Source organism: Anneissia japonica, unplaced genomic scaffold, assembly GCF_011630105.1.
Source record: "Anneissia japonica isolate Jap-2015-1 unplaced genomic scaffold, ASM1163010v1 scaffold16662_len1167910_cov178, whole genome shotgun sequence".
In the NCBI taxonomy this organism is placed as follows: domain Eukaryota; kingdom Metazoa; phylum Echinodermata; class Crinoidea; order Comatulida; family Comatulidae; genus Anneissia; species Anneissia japonica.
The window spans coordinates 1,004,479-1,025,826 of NW_022732216.1; the positions used below are offsets into that span (position 1 = coordinate 1,004,479).

General features: G+C 31.3%; 1 protein-coding gene across 1 annotated transcript; it reads right to left on the bottom strand.

Annotated features, from left to right (window-relative positions):
- Positions 1-803: 803 nt before the first annotated feature.
- On the bottom strand, positions 804-20,561 carry LOC117115641. The gene is made up of 3 exons (XM_033259520.1): positions 20,177-20,561; positions 10,315-10,728; positions 804-2,738 (listed from the first exon to the last, which is right to left on the bottom strand). The coding sequence occupies exons 1-3, from the start codon at positions 20,240-20,242 to the stop codon at positions 1,890-1,892; spliced, it is 1,329 nt and encodes a 442-aa protein (XP_033115411.1). The 5' UTR covers positions 20,243-20,561; the 3' UTR covers positions 804-1,889.
- Positions 20,562-21,348: the final 787 nt, after the last annotated feature.

Consider the following 21,348-nt stretch of genomic DNA (forward strand, 5'->3'; position numbering starts at 1 on the left):
AAGCATTAAAAAAAACAATTACAACAATAATAAATATGCAAAAAAAAAAGATTCAGGGGGCCATTTCTTAATAAAAACTGTCCAAATACAAAGGAAATTCTCAATTATATAAAGATTATGTGTGTTGTTCGATGGTTGATGCAAAGTCAATCTTTTGTAGACCGGAAAGACTGAGCTATCTATGAATATAGATAGATATGCGAGATATTCATCGCTCCACTTTTTTTCTGTAGTGGTAATTTTCAAGATGGTAACAATGATAAAAATGAAAAAATAACGACAATCAAATTTCTGAGTCCATTTCTTAATATTGATCTGTCAGAAGCAAAGGAACTTCTTAATTATATGAAGAGGATGTGTGTTGACTGATGGTTGAAGTAAAAATGTAGATAACGATAAAATTGACTTTGAACCATAGAAAATATGGGATACAGTATGCAATGACCACTTTTTTTAGTGAATATCAAATTGATATAAATGAACCTTCTTGGGCTACAGTCACTCGAGTGTGTCCATAACTGCCCCTGTTGTGGACAGCTAGAGTAACTGGTACCAGTTAACTGGGTAGCTCAGGCATGAAGAGACTTTTAGGGGAGAAGCATTTTACTGTACAAGAGTCCACACTTTGAGCGCTTCGAGGCTTCGGTATAAAGCGCTCTATAAATTTAATTACATTAAACATTACTTATTTGAAGGTTTAGAAACTGATTCTCAAAAATTATTTTCCACATCTGGTGACAAATAGTTTACCTGGACGATAAAGTTTATTACTCGTAATAAAACACAAATATTAATTGCATATGTCATGTAAGACAATGTTCTTTATTAACAAATATATTCAAACATTTTACATTTTCACCAACTTTACACTTCTAAGAGATTATTTAAAGGTCTGTTCACACCTGTTTTTTAGGTGATAAATATTTGTAATATATTCTGCTCAGTTTCAGTAAAAACTCATGATTATAGTTCTAATGATGCATCTTTCAAAAAAGAAGTATCATGTGTGAAACTGAGATATTTTTAAACTAAATTCTGATGATACTCTAATAAATATATGATGTGTAGGTTGCTATATTATAACAATGCATTAGGCAACTGTATTGTTATGTACACAAATTACTGCATTAGAATGCTACTTACAACAGCAGATGTTTTACCACCACCCAACATGCCCACCACTCAACATGTCCACTATCAAACACATCCAACACCCAACATGCCCACCATCCAACACACACACACCACCAAACATGCCCGTCACCAAACACTCCTCCTACCAGATATACGCAAGTAAAAATGCTGCAACATAGCATTTGCATGCACGAATATTAGAGACATGTCTCCTATTTTTATGCATAGGCCTACGATATGTGCAGACAAATATAACTATTCATGTTTAATCTTATTCTGTGCATATTCATATTTTTAAAATAATAATATTGTGAAAGATGTTTTTGATTCATTAATAATAAATTTAATAACGTGCTCTATACAAATTATACAATAATAAACTTCATAACTCTGATGTTCATAATTTATACACACACAATTCTGCAGCATATTTTTACTGTTAATTGGATATCAAAACACTATTGATGCTAAAAACAATTAAAAAATACAATTTAATTTCTTTGTATCTTTGAAAGTTGATAATAATAAAATTAGTTTTTCAGTGTCCATTTGATTTTTAAAAAGAGGGTTTTCTATATTTAGACAGTGACGCATCTTTTAATATAAATAACTAGCAGAACTTTCATCATTCATTCTTTGTTTAATTTTACATACATCACACACACACACACATGATAAAGTTTGTATTTTATCAAATTTATTGTACAGTACAGTATAGATTTAACTATCCCATAGTTCAACATTTCATTCCCAATTTAGCATTGGTTACAATCCATCACACCCCGAAGACTGTTTGATTTGTATAAAGTGTTAAATCTCGGCAAGAAGTACGGTACAGGTGCGTCATTATCACTATCCTCATTCTCTCGTTCCTTTGTCTCTAATTTGGTTGTGGTGGTGAACATTGTGCGTTGTGACACTTTGCTCACATGTTTTTGTGTGGTGTCACTCTTAGCCGCAACGTTAAATGACAACTTTCTCTCATCTATATTAATGTTGATATGATTTGGTACCGGTGGATTATTTTGAAATGGGTAGCTACTCGGCAAACTTGTGTACCTTACCGATGATGAAGAGTTTGATGAATTTGACGAATATCCGCTACACGAGCTTAGTGGTTTCCCACGACGTGGTTTTGTATGTCGTTCAACATACGGCGGTGTTTGTGTCTGCTGGTCTACAACATCAACGCGATCTAGATCACACGTTTGTGTTTCTGCTTTGCGTAAAATCGGTAACTCCCCATTACATACAGTTGTCTTTATATGCATTGGTAGAGTGTTTGATATAACATTTGGATTTGTTAGTTTCGTGATCTCGATTTTTTTCGTAAGCTCTGCTGGTGGGGGAGTAATCTTCACAGTGCGTATGTAGTATTTCAGAAGTCTTCGTCGTTGAATCATCAACGCAATTATTAGTATTACAGCAAATATAAAAACTAATATTGCAGCCAGGACAGTGACTGTTTTCCAGTTGAGATTGGAAATATACTCATCGGTTGTCATAATCTCCATGCATTGTTCACGTAAGATAGCCTCGCGCATTGTAATATTATGGAGTACAATGTTGACACACACTGTGTACTGGGTTCGTGGAAGTAATCCCTGCAAATAGATAAGATGAAATAATAAATTATTGTCATAAAATCACAGTTTAACAATCAATAATATATATTTTTTTTTAATTAATCGATAAATAAGTAATGAAATAGATAACATCAAAAGTGAATTATTATAATTTGTAGGCATTCTCTTACTAAGGACTGACAGATCAGATACTTCTTATTTACATACAGAATTTGATAAGAGTATATAGGAGGTAAATTATTTTAAGGTACACTCTGCTGCAGAAATTCATTCAACAATGGTCGCAAAACCTTATGTTAAATTAAAGAATTTCTTTTTTGTAAGTGCAATCTCATTTGTTATTTTTTATTTTGTTTTGTTTTTAGGCTTAAGTCATATTCTGGAAGGACAGTAAAATTGAAACAAGTTGTAATTATGTTATTTGAATTCATTGTGACATATTTCTGTCATAGTTTTTATATTTTTCTTAGAAATCAACTTTTACAAGACTGATTGTAATAAGCCCTGTCCCTTGCATATTGTTCCTACAGTAGGTCCCACAAAAAAACGGCAGTTTGAAATCGTACACCAACACATGCTTTTGAAGGACAACGGGTGTTTGCGATACACACGCGTGTTCTTGGCCCTGTTCTGATTGGTCAATTGTTAAGTTTGATTGAAGTACTCAAGAAAGGTCTATTGCAATATTTAGGTTACAAGGGAAACAAATTGAAAACCAAAAAAAAAAAGAAGCAAAGGAATTTACATGTAGAGGAAAAAGACCTCTATGTTGCATTTAAACTTTGCAAGGTCATATGAATAATAAAATAATTTAATAGGTCATAGTAGTTATTTTAATAGAACTCCGATTATTAATTATCTACTTAGTTTTTAATCTTTATATTTTTATGTTTATTATACAGTAAGCAAATTGATATCGTTGGTTTTTAAGAATGTTTATTTAAGCTCTGTCTAGATTATCAAATTTTCTTTAACAAAAAAACTGTTGTATGGCCAAATATAGTCATAATGTTCCTACATATGGTCATGACCATATTTAGGCATGTCACATCATTTTAAAATTGTGGCAAAGACAAGCCAAACCAGTCACTCGTCGAAAAAATCAATTTTTAGTTATTAATACAGCGTTTAAAAGTAAAATGAGAGCTATAAAATGGTGAAAGAATCATTTAAATCTGACACTTCGTTATGAAGTTACACAAGTTTAAACATACAGCTGTTTAAAGAACAATATTTGAGAAATCAGCCTTTAAAGTTTACGATTTCAGGCATTTCTTAGGCAGAAACCTTCACCAAATCGTTAAAAATTGTTTTTTTAACATTAAAAATGAGGAAAATAACAGCATAGCATGATGTATAGATATATAAAGGTTAGTTTAGTGCAATAAAATAGATTTCCAAAATTTTGACATTCCAGCATGTTTTGGCCATTATCTCCAAAACAGGATTTGCGACGAGTGACTGGTTTGGCTTGTCTTTGCCACAATTGTGAGTTCTGGATAGGACTTTAACAGAGTTGCTCTTTAAATCTGTTTAAAATGTTACTGTCCAACAACAAAGCATTCAGCCTCCGTTGCAGTGTAAATACTGTACAGTAATAATCGCAAACTGTTTACGTTCTAAATTTGTTATTGATGATTCCAATACTAATAAACTTTTACAAACTTCTCAATCTCTCAGTTTGTTTTGTCAACTGTCAACGGATCTAAGAATAGAGAGAAAATGCAGGTTTTACGATTTGGATATATAATCCTTATTTACACAGACAATTTAAACTTGATATATTGTAGAGTCTGCATTCTACAGATAGTTTCTGAACTTTGATAGTTACTCCGTGTAATATACCAAGCGATAATTATATTAACGATTGAATGATAAACGAGTTTCCTAATTGCCTCTAGTTTTTCACAGATTAGAGTCAGCGAATCATGGAGAAGGATGACAAGGGAAGTATATTGATTATAAATGTGTTGCCCGTCTCCGACATTTAGATGGCGATCTGGAAGCTCATACAAGCTTAGCGTACTAGATATACCCATAACGTTAAAAGCTTTTCCACAAACTCTTAAATCTGTATTTAAAGATTGTAGTTTAATTCATGCGGGATTTTAAACCGATATTTGTGTATCTAGATTTGCAGGGGTTTATCAGTAATAATTCCAGGCATTTGGGAATATTATGCCTTAATTGATCATTTTGTTTGTTTACTATTTTCCATTTTATTTTAGGAATCGTAGCTGGCGGTGACGATTTCAAGGGTTCAATGATTTCATTTTTTAATCTGTCGTCATTTATTTGATAATCATGTTAATTATATCATGTAACGGAAATAGGTTTAAAATATTTTTCTTGAACTATAATGCTTGCACAACTAGGAGTTAGCCAGATTCCATAGAATTTAATTGTTTTTTATGTCTGTAAATGATTAATACCATGAATTTGATTTGTCAAAATGTACCACATATCATATTTATTATCGAAAAAAATACTTACAAAAACCCAAGGACCGAAGGCGGAAAAACAAAACAGATACTGTGTTTACTTGAATAAATTACCCAGGGCATTTATTGTTGAGAAGCATTTTTGAGGGGGGGGGGCGATAATTCGGGGGAGGAATTTATTCGAGGGAGGCATTTATTTTTTTTTTGCTATTTTTTTTGCTATAAAATGTATGTTGTACTTCAATAAATGACCCTTAGTTTCACTGCAAATGTCAAACACAACACATAATTACTGTCGAAATGTGTTAGTGTGTGATCAAGATAGAAAAAATGTATATTGCCTCCATTTAGATTTATTTACAGTCACTTAGTCGGGCGTTTATTCAAGGTAAAAATAAATGCCTCTGGGTGTTTATTTGAGGGAGGCGTTTATTCCAAATGGGGCTCTAGAGGGGCGTTTATTCAAAGTGGGGCGTTCATTCAAATAAATATGGTATCTGGGCAAAAGGCTTGTGTGAAGACTATTTCACAGTGGCACAATTAGGAATACCATACATTTGCGGTGGGGCAGATTAGGGCATGATAAGAATGTGAGGGGAATTAGCTGGGGCAATGAAGTGGTATGTGATGATGTTGAACTCAGAAACTTTTTAGTGGGATGGGAGTGCGTGCACAAGAACACCCATTTCTCCCTGAAGCTTGGCTTCGGTGGTGTTGATTGGTCGGTCGCATTGCGGAGCCTTCACGATTGTGCAGGGGACTGCTAAGCAATAAAACTATTGCATGGAAAACAGATATAGCATGGAGGTATACTGACGTATCTTCATAGAGATAGCAATGCCACATCACTTTCCTACAGGGTACCAATTGGATAGATACTCTCGGGTAAAGATTAAAAATTTCTTAAATCTTCTCATTTTGTATTTCTCTTCACAATCATTTATTTCCTCAACATTCTAAAAATAAGTTACAACTTTTAATTAACAAATACCATATATTGATTTGACCAACAGGTTGCCTGCTCACTGCTAATTACGCTAATCTATACAAGTTAATTGAATCCTGTTTACCTACTTTGGTTTCAATTTCCTAGATATTTTACATAAGTGTCGTCTTCCTTTCACCCTTTAACGTTTTAATCATTCAGTCTTCCTTTATGCCATCCCTCCTGTCTCACACCCACTAATACCAAGAGGGTTGGGCTGGGGGCCCCATCATACCTATCTGTTGTTTCTATTTTATACATGGTATATGTCTGTCATTTCTTCTTATATTTATTTTATTTTTTTATTTTACTGTACAGTTAATTGTATCTGTATATCACCATGGCATTTATAAGGTTATATGTTGCTGTTAAATTTGTGTCTGCCATCACACGTGTCTCTCAAATCAAACTTGAGTTTTGTCCCATTTTTTATTTTCTATGTTACTGTGCAGATCATGATATTTGTATATTCCCATGGCTTTTACAAGATTATATTATTCTTAAATTGTGTCCCATCACTTTAGAACAAATACCTCTAATCGATCCTGATTTTGTTCCATATATTTTCTTTTTTGCGCTGCAGATAATGTTATCTGTATATTACATGGCATTTACAAAATTATTTTATTGTTAAATTTGTGTCCGCCCATCACTTACAGCATGTGTCTCTAATCGACCACGAGTTTTGTTCCACACAGCTCTTTCTTTAAAACACACTCATTCACTATTTGAAATCGAATTAAATAATGTTATTCTCATGCAACATAAAAAATATCTACAGAACTTCAAGGGTTATGAGATACTTGACTCTAGTTTTGATTTAAATTGATGCAAGTTTTTGGAAAAGTTATTAAAGAAGCGCAACATCAGGATAAGGAATCGTGCACTGCCGCGCCGCACACCGGTTCCAGAAACCTTCATCTGCCGGATTCAGAATTCACTTATACCCATTCTGTGTTCTTTCAAAACCATTATGATAAGTTTAAACAAGCCCCAAAAAACATGATTATCCTTGAGTGCTGCTGAACTTGCTAGAATTTGGACATAAAATTGGCAATGTTCCCCATTTTCTTTGTGATATTCCATTTATAATCATCATTTTTTGTCCTTTAACGTCCTTGTGGAGTTCAACCAGGAGTAGGTTAATTTTGATAATTTATTGGGTTGTTGAAAGCAATTCCATGGGTGTTGGGGTTCCAAAAGGGTACAAAAAAAATCCGTTCAATTTCAGTGATTCTCTAGTCCAGTGGTCGGTGGAATAGCGATTGAGGTTTCTATCTCTCAACAAGGATAGGAATTTAATTTCCAATCTGGTCAATTAATTACATATTTCCTTGGAAAACATTGTCCCTACACAGAAAATCAGGGACTTTAAACTAAATACAGTTACCCTATACATAGTACAGAAGGTTGTTCGGTTATTATTTGAGTTTAGTGAAGTGTTTCAGTTGGACTTTGCAGAGAGGCAAAATAGGATCATTTATGAATAATCACTAATTTAATTCAAATGTATTTTGGATTTAACCATCTTTCTCTCTTACAAAATATTGTGTTTACATGTCTTTATGTAAAATATGTTTGCAATTTGTGTAAAAACAAGCAATGATTCAACCAGGCGTTATCCCCAATTTTTGTACTTTACAATTTATAGTTTTGCTACCACTGCATCCTATATTTGTATTATTAAATATGACTGTTTCTAAAGTTGTTGAAATTATTAGCCATGCAGTTTAAAATGTCTGTTAGAATGAGTCAAAGTTGTCTGCTATTAATTGGTTAGCCTTGCCCCCCTAGCTATTCTATCTTTATCATTGTCATCTTCAACGATTGTCAAAATAATTATTGTATCAATTCGTATGGACAGTGGTTTTTATTTTACACAGATCACTTGGTTATGTTTACTGTACTTGCATATATTCTATAATATCATTATTATTTATATCATGATAATTTTAATGTTAAATCATCAATGTCTATGCCATTATAGTGTCATAATCATTATTATTATCATATTGTCAATCTGTCATTATTAATCACCCTCACCATTGAGAGGGTCAACATCAACATTGTCATTGTTATTATCACCATTACCATATAATCATCATTATTATATCGTCATTAGACTTTACCATCGTCATTCACATCTATATATTCAATATCATTAACATCATCATATCAACATCATCATCATCATAATCATATTGATCATTATCATATTATTCATCATTAACATCAATATCATCAGCATCATCAGTGTCATCATCATCTTCATCACCATCATCATCATCTTCATCACCATCATCATCATAATAATTGCCATGATTGTCATAATTATACACACAGGTCAAATATTTAAATTAATTTTGTAAGTTAACACAAATGGCATACATTCAACTATACTGTAATTTCATTTTCGTTTATCTTATCTGATTTTGAAATACAGTTATATAAAACAAATAAGATTAAATTAAAATTACAATTACAACTGACACATGTATGTACGTAAGATAAGCATATGTTAACATATCTACGTTTGAATCATTATTGATGTTATAAATTCATGACAGGAACATTGTGAAACACAGCAATAAAGAGGGCGGATGAAATAATGTTAGACGTGTCATACAGGTGCTATTGGCCACCTGTTGCTCACATGATATTTGTATTCTAATGAGGTCAATGTAAAAGCAATTAGCATCTTCCTGCAGTAGGAGCTTCTCTTCAGTTCTTTTGATTTGTTCTAATTCACTTTTCAGACTTTCATTTTTTGTACCTCATTATATTTTTTTATTTCATTTAGTCTATTATTTATTATTCTACTGCAGAATATCTTTTATGTTACAGTAGTTGTGTTTTTCAAAGTGGTGCACGTACAAAAAAAAACAAAAAAAAACAAAAAAAATTTAAAAAAAAACATTAAAATAGAAAGGAAGTTTGAGAATTTTGAAAAACTATTCATTTAAAATGATCAGGTAATTTATTAACTTCCAATCAAACAGACCAAAACAATAATTTTTTTTTTTTGTAGAGTTACATACTTTTAAGTAATAAGGTCTTAAATTGATTACCCGCAAAGTTAAGGTTCTAGCGAAGAATTTAGGGCAGTAGTAAACGTCAGTCCAATTTATTAGCTCAGAACACTGACCGTAAATCTGTAAAATTCATTTCACAAAATTTGTGTGCCAATTTTTCTAAATAAATTTTATGGAATGTCCACATTTTTTAACAGATTCATTTAACAGCAAACACAAAATTTACTAAAATTTAAAAAGTATTGTTATTTTTTGTTTTTCTTAATAGATAAACTAATGTAAAAATATATTTGAATATGAATATTGACTTTTACATAACTTCCTTGCTTTGTTAAGCCCTAGATAAATGATTTGAAATATAATTATTGTAATCATTGAAATTGGAAGTTGCCGACTTTCTGGCAGCAATGCAGGACAAAACAATCCAGAAAACTATGGGGTCCAAGGTTACGACTTGACTTCGATAGATAGAAATACTTTTGGGGATAATTATATTTTATCATCCTTTTATTTTATCAACTGTACTGGGTACAATTTGATCAATAAACACAGTGTTTTGAATGTTTTATTTTCCTAGGTTTTTAAATTCTTATAGATGTATGTTTTTGTTGTATTACCATATATTTTTAATTTTTCGTAATTCATTGCGATTTTGACTCCATTAGAATTGGGCTGATCTCCAGCCTAATGGATGTTCCTGATATTCTTGTGTGTGTAGTTTTAGTATCAAATATTTCCAACCAATAAGCTTGGTCAATTGTAGTAATATTCTATATTTGATAATAATATAGATTATTGATATGTAAGAGTTATTTATATATTTATTCTTTATATTGTCGAACCTGTTCTGTAGGAAATCTACTGTTCTCCCACAGGGCCTAGTACAAAAAAACAACAATCACATTCATATTCAAGAAACAAGTACCATACAGAAACTGGATAAAATACAGAAAAATCTTTATCGTAAAAATTTAAAAAAAAAAAAGATGAATCCAAACAATAAAAATTGGCTAATTATTAGAAATAAGAATTGCTGTTATTATGATTTGAGTTATTATGGATATAGTCATGATAATAATTGTAAAAATTATAATATGACATTGAAGTGGTAATTATTTTAAAAGACAATAACTTACTGTGATAGAGTAATTATAGACGCTTGGATGAATCAAAGGGCTGTACAACGTTAATCCATCGCCAAACATATTATATTGCACGCGGAATCCTGAAATCTTGATCGGTACCTTTGGCCCTGTCCAGGCCACAGTCACGGAGTCCGCTGAAGCCTGTGTCATCGTAACATTCGACGGTGGTGGAAGTAAGTGTTCGCAGTTTTCACCAACATATAAATGCGTGCAGAGGCAGCGGACACCGTGCCTAATGTCATACGTACATCGACCACCATTGTGGCAAGGGTTCTGTAAGCACGGTCGCATCAATACCATTGGCAGTTGTGGCTTGCTGGTCTTGAAGTTTTCCAGTAAGCGCTCATGTAGTTTTGGAATTTGAGTCACTTCTCGGTCAAAGTGTGGCCATGTGTAGCGAGAATTCTGATGAAGAAAATGATGATAATCGTAAAAATTATTAAAAGAAAATATCAGATGAGAGCTAATTAATTGTGGTATTGGTAAATATTCATTGAGTAATCCTTAATGGGCTATTTGATGTTTAATTAACTTTTTAAGATTTTCATTAAAAACAACTTTTGTAATTACATTTTACGAAAATAATTATAACCATTTTATTTGCATTTCATTTTTGTAGTAGTTTCACTTTGAGGCAGCTACTTTATGTTGGAAGAACATGAATAATAAGTAATTTTAGTTTCACATACACAAACTAAATCTCTTTCGTATTGAATGTACTGTTTGCCATTCGTTTTCTCTCACAGCAACCTTGCAACACAATATGCAATGCATTGATAATAACCCAATTGTGCACTGAATGAAAGAACCCATATCTCCTGATAAAACATATAAACAGAACATAATGCGTCAGTAGGTGTATATTCATAGCTTCATTTCCGATCTCCTAGCGATATGGAGACAGTAAAGCTGATTGGATCCTCCACAGGATGTTGGAATTAAAGGGCATTCACTTTTTATAATATTGGAATAGAATTTCATACCTTGGATGTAATTCGTAAATAATAATACACGTAATCCGCTATTTACTCACATATAACTTATTCACTCTGTAGGTTTCTGTACAAACGGCCATGGGAAGACATCACTATTTACTTGTACATAATTATAACCAATACAGACTACAGAATCAAAATTTAATATTCAAGATAACTTTTTTGTCTAAAATACGGTAATAGAAATTCATTTGAAACTCTAGACAAAATTTTTTTTAAACCCAAATTTCAACATCACTGTTACATACATAAATGCTTGTAAATATAAAAATATATAAATATAAGTACTATATATATAATTAAGACACATTTTAAAACACTAATACATTCAGTATTAGAGAGTTAGTGTTCAAGAGACTAAAATGTAAAAAAGAATAAATGCTAAGGTAAATGCTAAGATCACCAGTAAGAATAGTGCTAAAAGGTTTGACAGTTAAGTAAACATTTTTTTCTAAATTCAACCAGTTGAATTTTGTTCAAACTTCAAAACAAAAAAAATTTCATAACCATGTATACTGAATAAGCTTCAGATTAATTATTCATTTACAAACATTATATTTATAATAAGAAATGAAATTAAAAATTTGAAATTTTTACTTTGATTTAATTCATAAAGAAAAATAATAATGGGTGAACACACATTGGCTACTACCAGTTTAGCTGACTAGCTGTGCTGCCCTCACATAATTATAGTCACTAAGTGCTTGTTTTGTTTAGCGAGTACTCATGGGCTTTCGCTTGAAGTGGGTCACTTGCTTTGTATTCCCGAACTTAATTGTGGAATAATGCATTGTTCAAACACACCTGTTACAGGTGTTACATAACCATCAATCAAATCATTTTAATAATATTGGAATGGACATCAGATAGGAACGTTATTATGAATCATTATTTTGCTACTTTGTTTCAGGCCTGGGATTTGAAATTATTTTTTGGTGAGGGTATTTATTATTTGCTATTTACTATCCTATATACTAGTGGTAAACAGGCTGGTAAATAATAAAGATTTGAGGGGGTTTTTTTTGTTTATGTAAAAGAAGTAAAATAAATTTTTTCCTGCCATTTTTTACCTTGTCTTAAGCTTTTACAACAATCTTTCAGATCACCATTATTTTTATATTTAATGGAAAAATTATTGATTTTTTTTTTAAATGGCAAATACTAAATTTTTTCATGGGGATCTAAAATTTAAGGTGGGAACGTGAAACTTGCGATTCATTTTATTTTACCTTATTGTCACAACAATTAGAAACAAAGCAAATCATTATATTTGGTCTACAATAGAATCGTAAGCAAATAATTAATTGATATCCTTCCATTAATTACATAATAGCTCTCATTTCCTACAATAGGTTTTCTGACTTAACATTATTGTTCATATTTTTATTGTTTTTGTCTTAATTGTTTACTTTATTTTCTTAATTAGTACTTAATTATACTAATTTTAATATAACTATTTCTTCATCTATTTCTCTATTGCAAAAAATGTAGTCCACAAACAGAATATGTATTATTATTATTTTTTTTTTTTCTAAAATCATCAGTGTTGATTGAACATAACTATGATTATATTATTAGAGATAGAAGAAATACCTTACAAATTTAGGAATACTTCTTTAGTGGTACCAAGGATGTATCCAAAATTTCCATTTTCCTATGTTCTAGAAATACACTTTTTGTTATAAGAACACATTTTATAAGAACACTGAGGCTTGAAATTGCTTAAAAATTAAGAACAAATTGAGGCTGAGGTAAAATTACAAATGAGGTTTTATTTTTTAAAGCCAAAAAATTAAATCTGTACATTATGTGCAATAGGTGTCACTATGTAATACCCTCTATAGTACAATTTATTGTACCTATCTGACATTTGGGTCCATATTTTGTGGAGTCACTTTCACCTACATTGCAGTACAATGTATACTGCCGTACAATTTAATTATTTTTTGTTTACTGATAAACACAAAATAATCGATTTTTTAAAACCGTTTTTTTAATGAGTACCAGACAGCCTGCTGGCATTGCAACTGCATTTTAGATTTTCGAAAATCGGTTTTCGTGACGGAAATTACGTCACCATTTTGTTTATACAACACGATGTTTTTCTAACTGTATAGGACAGTATCTATCTCATTCCTGTCGTCATGATGACGAGGAGTAAGATACGATGTGGGGCGAGAAGGCAAATGTTTTTGGCTGTGCTCATCGGCACAATGGACCTTTCCTCTAAGTTCCGCCCCTTGGATGTTGTTGCTAAGGTCCCACAAGACGGCAGTGTTAAAACATACGCGAACACGTGCGTTTGTGGGACAACACGTGTGTTTGTAAGACGCGCGTGCATTTCTAGCGCTGTTCTAATTGGTCAGTTGTTAAGTTTGATTGACACTCTGGAAAGGTCTATTATGAACGACGACCAAACGAGGACAACGGTAGACCCAAAAGAGCGGAGAGTCCTAGGCCCAATATCCCCCAACCTCACAAAATAATTACAAAACGAAATCGTCACTCCTCATGTTTGTTGACGTTTTTAGCTTGTAGGCCTAGGACATGAACAAGAGGACAAATTTTTTTTAAAGTTCGTGCCTATTACGATCTAGTCTTTGCAGTGATTGACCTGGAGGTCACATTTCACCTGATAATCGCTTTTTTTGTGTTGCAGCTAAAAGGTGCACAGCCAAAATCGGTTATTTGCCATTCAAACTCGCTATCCATTGCGTGTTTTTAATCGATTTTTTTTTAATCGCTTTTTTTAAACTGGTCCTGTATCTACTGCGAGAAAAAAAGTGATTTTCAGTCGATTATTTCTTTTCAGTAGAAACAGGCCCTGAGTCTGGGCAAAATTTTACTGGTTCTTATAAAAAACAAAGTGTAGTGTAGTCTGTCTTAGATTTAACCTCTGTACAATATGAAAAATTATATACTGTAACAACAAGCAATTCAGTAATTCAATTTTTAAAGGTTTTGGCTGATATAACATACTTTTCCTAATATGGTTCTCCAGTTGCCCATATTAAGCATGTCCCGTTGTAGTTTTTGTAGAATGATTCACTGGCAATTTGGTTTATCTCATTTTCTTATTACATTGATTTGGAGATACCACCTTGCCAAATTTAGACCCTCTCCCCATAACTGGATATCATTAAATTTACTTTAAATACAACATACAGACAGTTCCGACTTCCTAATGTGTTGAGTCTTTGACCTGGTAACCTTTCAGCTGTAGCCTGGACAGCTTATTGCACATTAACTGACGCGTTTTATAACCATCCATAACTATATAATCATAAGATTACTTATTTTACTGACAGCACCAATATCCTTGCCCCAGAGCAAATTATCTTGCAAGGTTTATGTTGAAAAGTCTTCCCTTGAAAAAGTGTTAGGAAAACTGACTGATCTGTATTTAATCTTTCAATAGCCAATAGTTCCATGCTAGATAAATTGTTCACAGAAAAAGGATTATGTACGATGAGTTATCTTGTCGACAGGTTTCTGAAGAATGTTGTCTGGAAGACTTGTTAGCTGTGGAATCAATATCAAAAGAAAAACAAACACAATCGTTTCATGTCAAACATAAATGCCTGTCTGGGAAGCTATGGTGTCTTCCAAAGTTCTTCTCCATGCTGTTGGTTTTATAGTGGTGTAGATAGTGGTAGTAGTAAAGTAAATTTAGCCTACCAAGATAGAGTTTTGTAAAAGTTGGACTGTATTCAAGCATATTGCAAGAATGCTGCACTAAATATTGTTACCTATGTGATTATTCTGCTTGCTTGTCTACATAATTAATTAACTAATTAGTAATGTTATATAATTAATAGGTACTGTAATTAGTAGAATTACACTGTTTCTACACCATGATAATAGTCAAAAAGATTACAAGATTTGTTTTATATTACTAGGAAATCAAGTTGCTATTTTTAGTATAATCGAAATTTCAGTGGTTTTCATTTTTTTGATAACATTTTATTGTTATTCTTTATTTCATTTATTCTGACCAAACATATATTTAACCCCAAAATATTATTACTTATACATCTTCTATACATCTTCTATCTTCTATACAATATGCAAATTATCCTTAATATATAACTTTTGTATGATAGTTAGTAAGGCCTAAAAAAAGAAATGTTATGTTGCCGTTATCCGACGACCCTAAAAACTCGGCTGACCCTAGACATTTTTATTTAAATTTCACACTACAAGTTTACGTGAGCAAAGGGGGGCGTGGTCGGGCGTCATTCGAAATGTTTCAAAAGTAGACCTAGAGCAAAAAATATGACAATTAGGGGCTTTCAAGGTTAATTTAATTGATTTTATAGATTTCAAGGCCAACATAACTTTTTTTTAGACCTAATTGGTAAATTTAGTAGGGACATCTCAATTTGGAGTGTGTGTGTTATAGTCGGATATATAGATCAAAATGCTGCAAGTACTGTACAGAAAAATTATTGGTTTTAATGGTTTTTATTTTCCAATCACTGTTTATTAGAAAACCTGATAGAATTGTTTCAAGAGCTGAAGTCATCATGCATAAAATTGAAAAGGTCTTTTGCATAAATCAAAATTATGCTGACTTTTAACAGTAAGCTGTCTCCCTGGCTGTCAGTCAGTAGGTGGCTTCATCTAAGTGCTACTTCCTTTAGACAGTGTTCTTTGTCTGGCGACACCAATTTCTGAAGTAGAACTTGCCCCTCCCCTGTTATGGGGTGTCAAGTGATGCTGTTATATATGTTAGACAGATGTAGGTGCTTCATCACGTTTCATTCTGACAGTCGAGTGAAAACCGGTTACTGTTTTAAGTGTGCATATAATTTCATTTTATCAATAAATACCTTTTCAAATTAACTTTTAACTGAACTCTGAGACTGTCCAATACCATAAACAAATTAATATAAGCTCTGGGCTTCTTTTTTGTAGGACCCTTGGATTGGCTCTTTCCGAGAATACTTCTGCAAGCTAAAAATGAATGCTGTGATTTGGAATTGCTACTATAATGCATTTTCCAACTATGGAATTTGAAATTCTGTTTAATATTTGTTTTACCTTTAACCATGTTACAATAAAATAGTATTGATACTGACACACTATTATAATCATCAAAGATCTCGAAAAGAAGCTCATACTACCCTTATTAAAAGCCCATGGGCTTCTTTTAGAGGAGATTACTTTTGCAAACTAAAGAGGCAGCTTCTTTTTGAGATAGGTTTCTTCTCGAAATTATGCCCATTAGGCATTCTATTTGAGGTTTTATGGTACAGTATTTTGATTCAACATTTGGAAGAAGTATAAGATAGGAAGTGTATAATGAGCTTTCTTACATTGTATTTTCTGATGCATGCTCTGATACCCACAGCTACTGTAGGTCAATCCAGCGAGACAATTAAATACATGCAAACATTCTGAATTTTCTGAAGATGGGTGAGTTTGTTGACATTTTTTTGCTTGCTGCTGGATTGTTGATTGAGAACTTGCCAGTTTCCAGTAGACTCCTGCGACTCACGGAGGACCTGAGACTCCTGGGAGAGGCTAATGATAATTAGATTTATTCTTTATCCTGAGTAGCCTGTTCATTGCGATCTAAAAGTTTTCCTTCGGAGTCCAGTGAACATAAAACAGTAAATATCTAAATTAATTACTATTTAAAAATATACCCCCTCTGCCGAGCTAAAAAAACATTTGTCTGGAGATGTTCCTGTTCAAATGTCCTTGGTATTTACTCAAGAAATATAAATCAATAAAGATGATGCATCATGAACCTGCATCTAAAAATGAATTAATAAATCACATGGGATTTACAAGCCAGTACTATGAAAAGAAATATCAAATATGTGACCAGCTCTGGCAAAAATTGAGTGGTATCTTTTGATTCTGCATGAATTCTTCTTTAAAACAGTGTTTATTTGATGGAAATTGGTTGAGTATTTGCAAAGTTATGAATATTTAATTCAGTATCAGCCACATAAGTTTCGTGAAAACAGCTTCCAAAAGATTCCAAAATCAGTTTATTAATAAGATTTGTATTTAATAAAAATAATTTAGTATACTTTTCAGTTAGATTTGGTGATAGATATTTTTGAGAAGTGTTGTTCTGCTAGTATGTTTTTTATAAAATGCAAAAACTTGAAAAATTTCAAAATTCTGTTTCTCAAAAAGTTTGGGTGCATGTGCGAAATTGCAAAAAAAAATTTTGAATGTGTATCACTACATGCTCAGTAGTACAAGAACATTTTACACCCTTGCCACCCAATTCATTTTAGAACTTCCATTTGCCAAGATCCCTGCGGCATCAATGCCTCTTATCTTTCAATCCCTGTCAGTCGTTGATCATCTCTTAATCTTCTTTTCATTTTATTGCTTGTCTTGTTGAAATACTGGCATCCTATATTCATTAGGTTTATCTTTTCTTTAAATTATGTACGCCTTCCCTATTAATTCCCCTCTTCTTCTGGGTTCTGTCCCAGTGTATATTTATATCCTCTCTGAGCGATTTGTCACAAGGATATATATAAAATCTAGTTATAATACATGATAATAAAAGCCCACCCGTTGTACAGCATCTACAGTTTGCAGTAAATTAAGCTTTTTATAACTATCTAATCATTTTATATGTACAGTAATTACATAATATGTCTTAATTATGTTTAGTTCATTGTTAAAAGTTATTTGTTTATTATATTTAAAAATAGATAAAAGATAATATTTTCTAAGAGTACAAGTTATTGTAGGAAATGAGAATTACTACTGTATAAAGCTGATATTTATTGGATTTCTTTGTAAAATATTTCAACATAAATTTATTGTTTTCTTAATACATTATAAAACTTTTCAAATTAATATGGAGAATACAGTTAATAATTTAGTATGAATATAGCAAATATTATTAGCAATACAACAAACACACCGTATATAAGACTGAATAACAGGTGCATTGTCTAGGATTAAAATAAACAAAGTACCGGTAAATTAAAGGACATCAAACCACATAATCTAATATAACATTTTGATTATATTATATATTTATATTTTAGACCAAAAAAAATCATTCAGTGTTTGTAAATAAAATTAGTATGGTGCTTTTAAAACTACATATTTAAAGTACTAATTATTATTCATTCATAATTACCAGATTGTTTTCAAGAGAGGTTTATAAACTTTTTGAAATATAAGATTTGTTTGTTTTTCCTCTAATGTATTGTTTTTCTTTAGTACCTTTATTCCATATAAACATACAATTAGAGCAGTATGGTAGGCAACAAGTTGAAAGAAATTATACTTGTTTTGATAGCTATTCCTCAATAACAAACTCCATGTGTTGTAACATAAGTTTGCACAAATGCGAAGTCTCCACTGACTTATCAAGCTAATGTACAATCAGAGAGACCCAAGTAAATTTCCTTTTCCTTGCATTCTCCTGGGAACACACCTGCACTTCTTATACCAGCTCTAAACACTTTTACAGACTTGTAAGTGTTAGTGTAACTTGTAGTACCATAAGTAGGTTATAGGAAACTCTAGATTTACTGCATTTAGTCCCCAATTTAGTCGCTTAATATTTATGCGTTTTGCAAATTTTTCGGTCCTTCATTTTAGTTTATTTATTGGACCACCTGAATTTTAAAGAGAACACAGTATATTATAGTTTAGTAACCAAATAATTGTTTATTACTCTACAATTGAAAAGTTAATTTGAGTTTAAATGTATTTTCCTTTTTTTTGTTGAACTAAATCTTATCTAGTAAATGTTTCAGTTGTGATTTACAATTACCAAAAAAGAGAAGAACATTCACATAAATAATATTAATACAGTACTAACATTTTATTGAACATGCACTTTTGTAGCAGTTCAATAATAATTTCACAGTACAATTTATACAAAAGCAAAGATTCAATAACCAAAGTAACCCAATACTTTTACAGTACAAACATTAGTTACAACTAAGTCTTACTTAAATGTTTTGATTGTGATTTACAGTTTAAAAAAAAATGGTTCAAAAGAAAAGAACATTCACATAAATAATAATACTAATATTTTATTGAACATACACTTTTGTATCAGTACAATCATAAATTCACAGTACAATCTATACAAAAGCAAAGATACAATAACCAAAGTAATACCTAATTTTACAATACAATTTAAACTAAGTATTATTTATGGCATGGTACTCCAAAGTTTTGCAATTATTACATCAAAAATGAAAATAAACTGGAAAAAAAAGACCTAGCATTTTTAATTAAAACAATGATGTACTCAATTAAAAAGGTCATTAAGTTATTAACTTTGATTGTCACACATTAAAACAATTACCTTTTAGCTTATTAACCACCTTTGTATTACAAAAAGTCCTTAAATTAATTATTGTACCACCAGCCAATCTTATACTCTACACAAGGTTGTTACTATATAGTTAACAGTCTGTTAATTGATGAGGACACTTTTTACTCATTCTAATTTTCAGCATATTGCTAATACCTGACAATAATTAAGTGTACAAAATAAGCAAAAATATTAGATTTTAATGAAATGCAACTTCAATAGGAAGGCCCAATAAAAAAAATTATTAGTTTATCACTCTATATATGCTGAAAAAGTGATGAGGGAGGGAGGTTTCATATTTTTTATTTTATTAAAGCCAAATATCAACTTGGGTTGTTTGCTGGTACATTGATATTCCAAGTAAAATACATGATTGAGATAAAACAAACAATATCTACTAATTATTTACTAAAAAAATGTTTAAAATGTCCAAACAATTTTTTTTTCCAAACATTTATTTTTCACTACCGTAGAAGACATGCTGGCGTGGGGGATAAACTAATATTTTTTTTTATTGGGCCTATTTAAATTTATAATTTACCTGTGAAGCTGTTCCAAGTACACCACTTATCCAAGTGAAAAATAAGACAAGTGATAAGTTGGCCATCCTTCGGAAAAATCCACAAGATATAAAGTTTCTCAAAAATGCGGTAAAGTATATTTAAATGTAAAATTCGTGGTAAAATTGTAGCAGATAAGTATTTCTAGTCCTCAAGACACAGTCAGGTTGTGCTGTTTCCTTCACTTTGGTGTATTCCTTTGATATTCTTTGACTTGTCTTGTTCTTTTAAGTTTTACAATGATATGTCATCAATTTCCAATTGTTTTCTTGTTTCCAGTAATATAGTTCACTTGTTGTAACTCTCTTAGCAACTTTCCATTTTGGCGTCTCTAGCAATAGATCTCGAAACTTTTTTGTTAAGTCGTAGTACTAGGAAATTGAATATAAACCAATAGGGAGGAAGTAGAATGATCCATTTTTGAGTAGGGGGTTTCTCAATATTAAATACTTCAAATTCAGAATGAATCAACTTTTTATTGTTTATATAAGCAAAGTGTGTTGTTTTAAAACATAATGTCATATTTTATCATTCAGATAAGATAGATGAGAAATTTTTGTGTTTCTTTTTCATTTTCTATATTTTGCATACTTTCCCAATTTTTACTCCCGGTTGTTGCTGGAGATATTTTATTATCTGAAAATTCAATTATTTGAAATATTTCAAAGTGTCATTCCAGGAAATATGCTTTAATTGTTATAATAAAATCATTTAAAATGATTGAATTACATTTCATTGAGTTTCATTTTTGATTGCCTTATGTGTGCATATGCATAGATTATGTGTTATTTTGTGTGTGAATTAATTTCCCGCATGTGTTTAGGGGAAACATAGGTTTATATAGAATAGGTTTTGTACTTTCGATGTGCTAGGTAAAGTTCAAAATGTCAGTAAATAACATTTAACTGTCATAGTGTGTACAAAGTATGAATAATTACACAGATTTCATTTCATTCAATTGATTTATTTAGTGTAAAAGAAAACAATTTGATTGGTCAATGAGCATACTGTATAAATAATTAACATAAATAGCAACATAAATTGCAACATCTTGATTTAAAAAGTGATGTATTTCCTTTCAGTTAGTTAATTATTAATTCAAAAATTATTAATTAATATTTTTAATTATATATATATATTTCATTTATAAAGG

What these genes read in the sequence shown, in the direction of transcription:
- LOC117115641 (XM_033259520.1), bottom strand. Translation starts at nt 20,242, where the DNA reads ATGGCCAACTTATCACTTGTCTTATTTTTCACTTGGATAAGTGGTGTA. An exon ending in TACTTGGAACAGCTTCACAG is followed by an intron (nt 10,729 to 20,176) that starts GTAAATTATAAA and finishes TTTCTTCATCAG; the next exon opens with AATTCTCGCTACACATGGCC. An exon ending in TCTATAATTACTCTATCACA is followed by an intron (nt 2,739 to 10,314) that starts GTAAGTTATTGT and finishes ATCTATTTGCAG; the next exon opens with GGATTACTTCCACGAACCCA.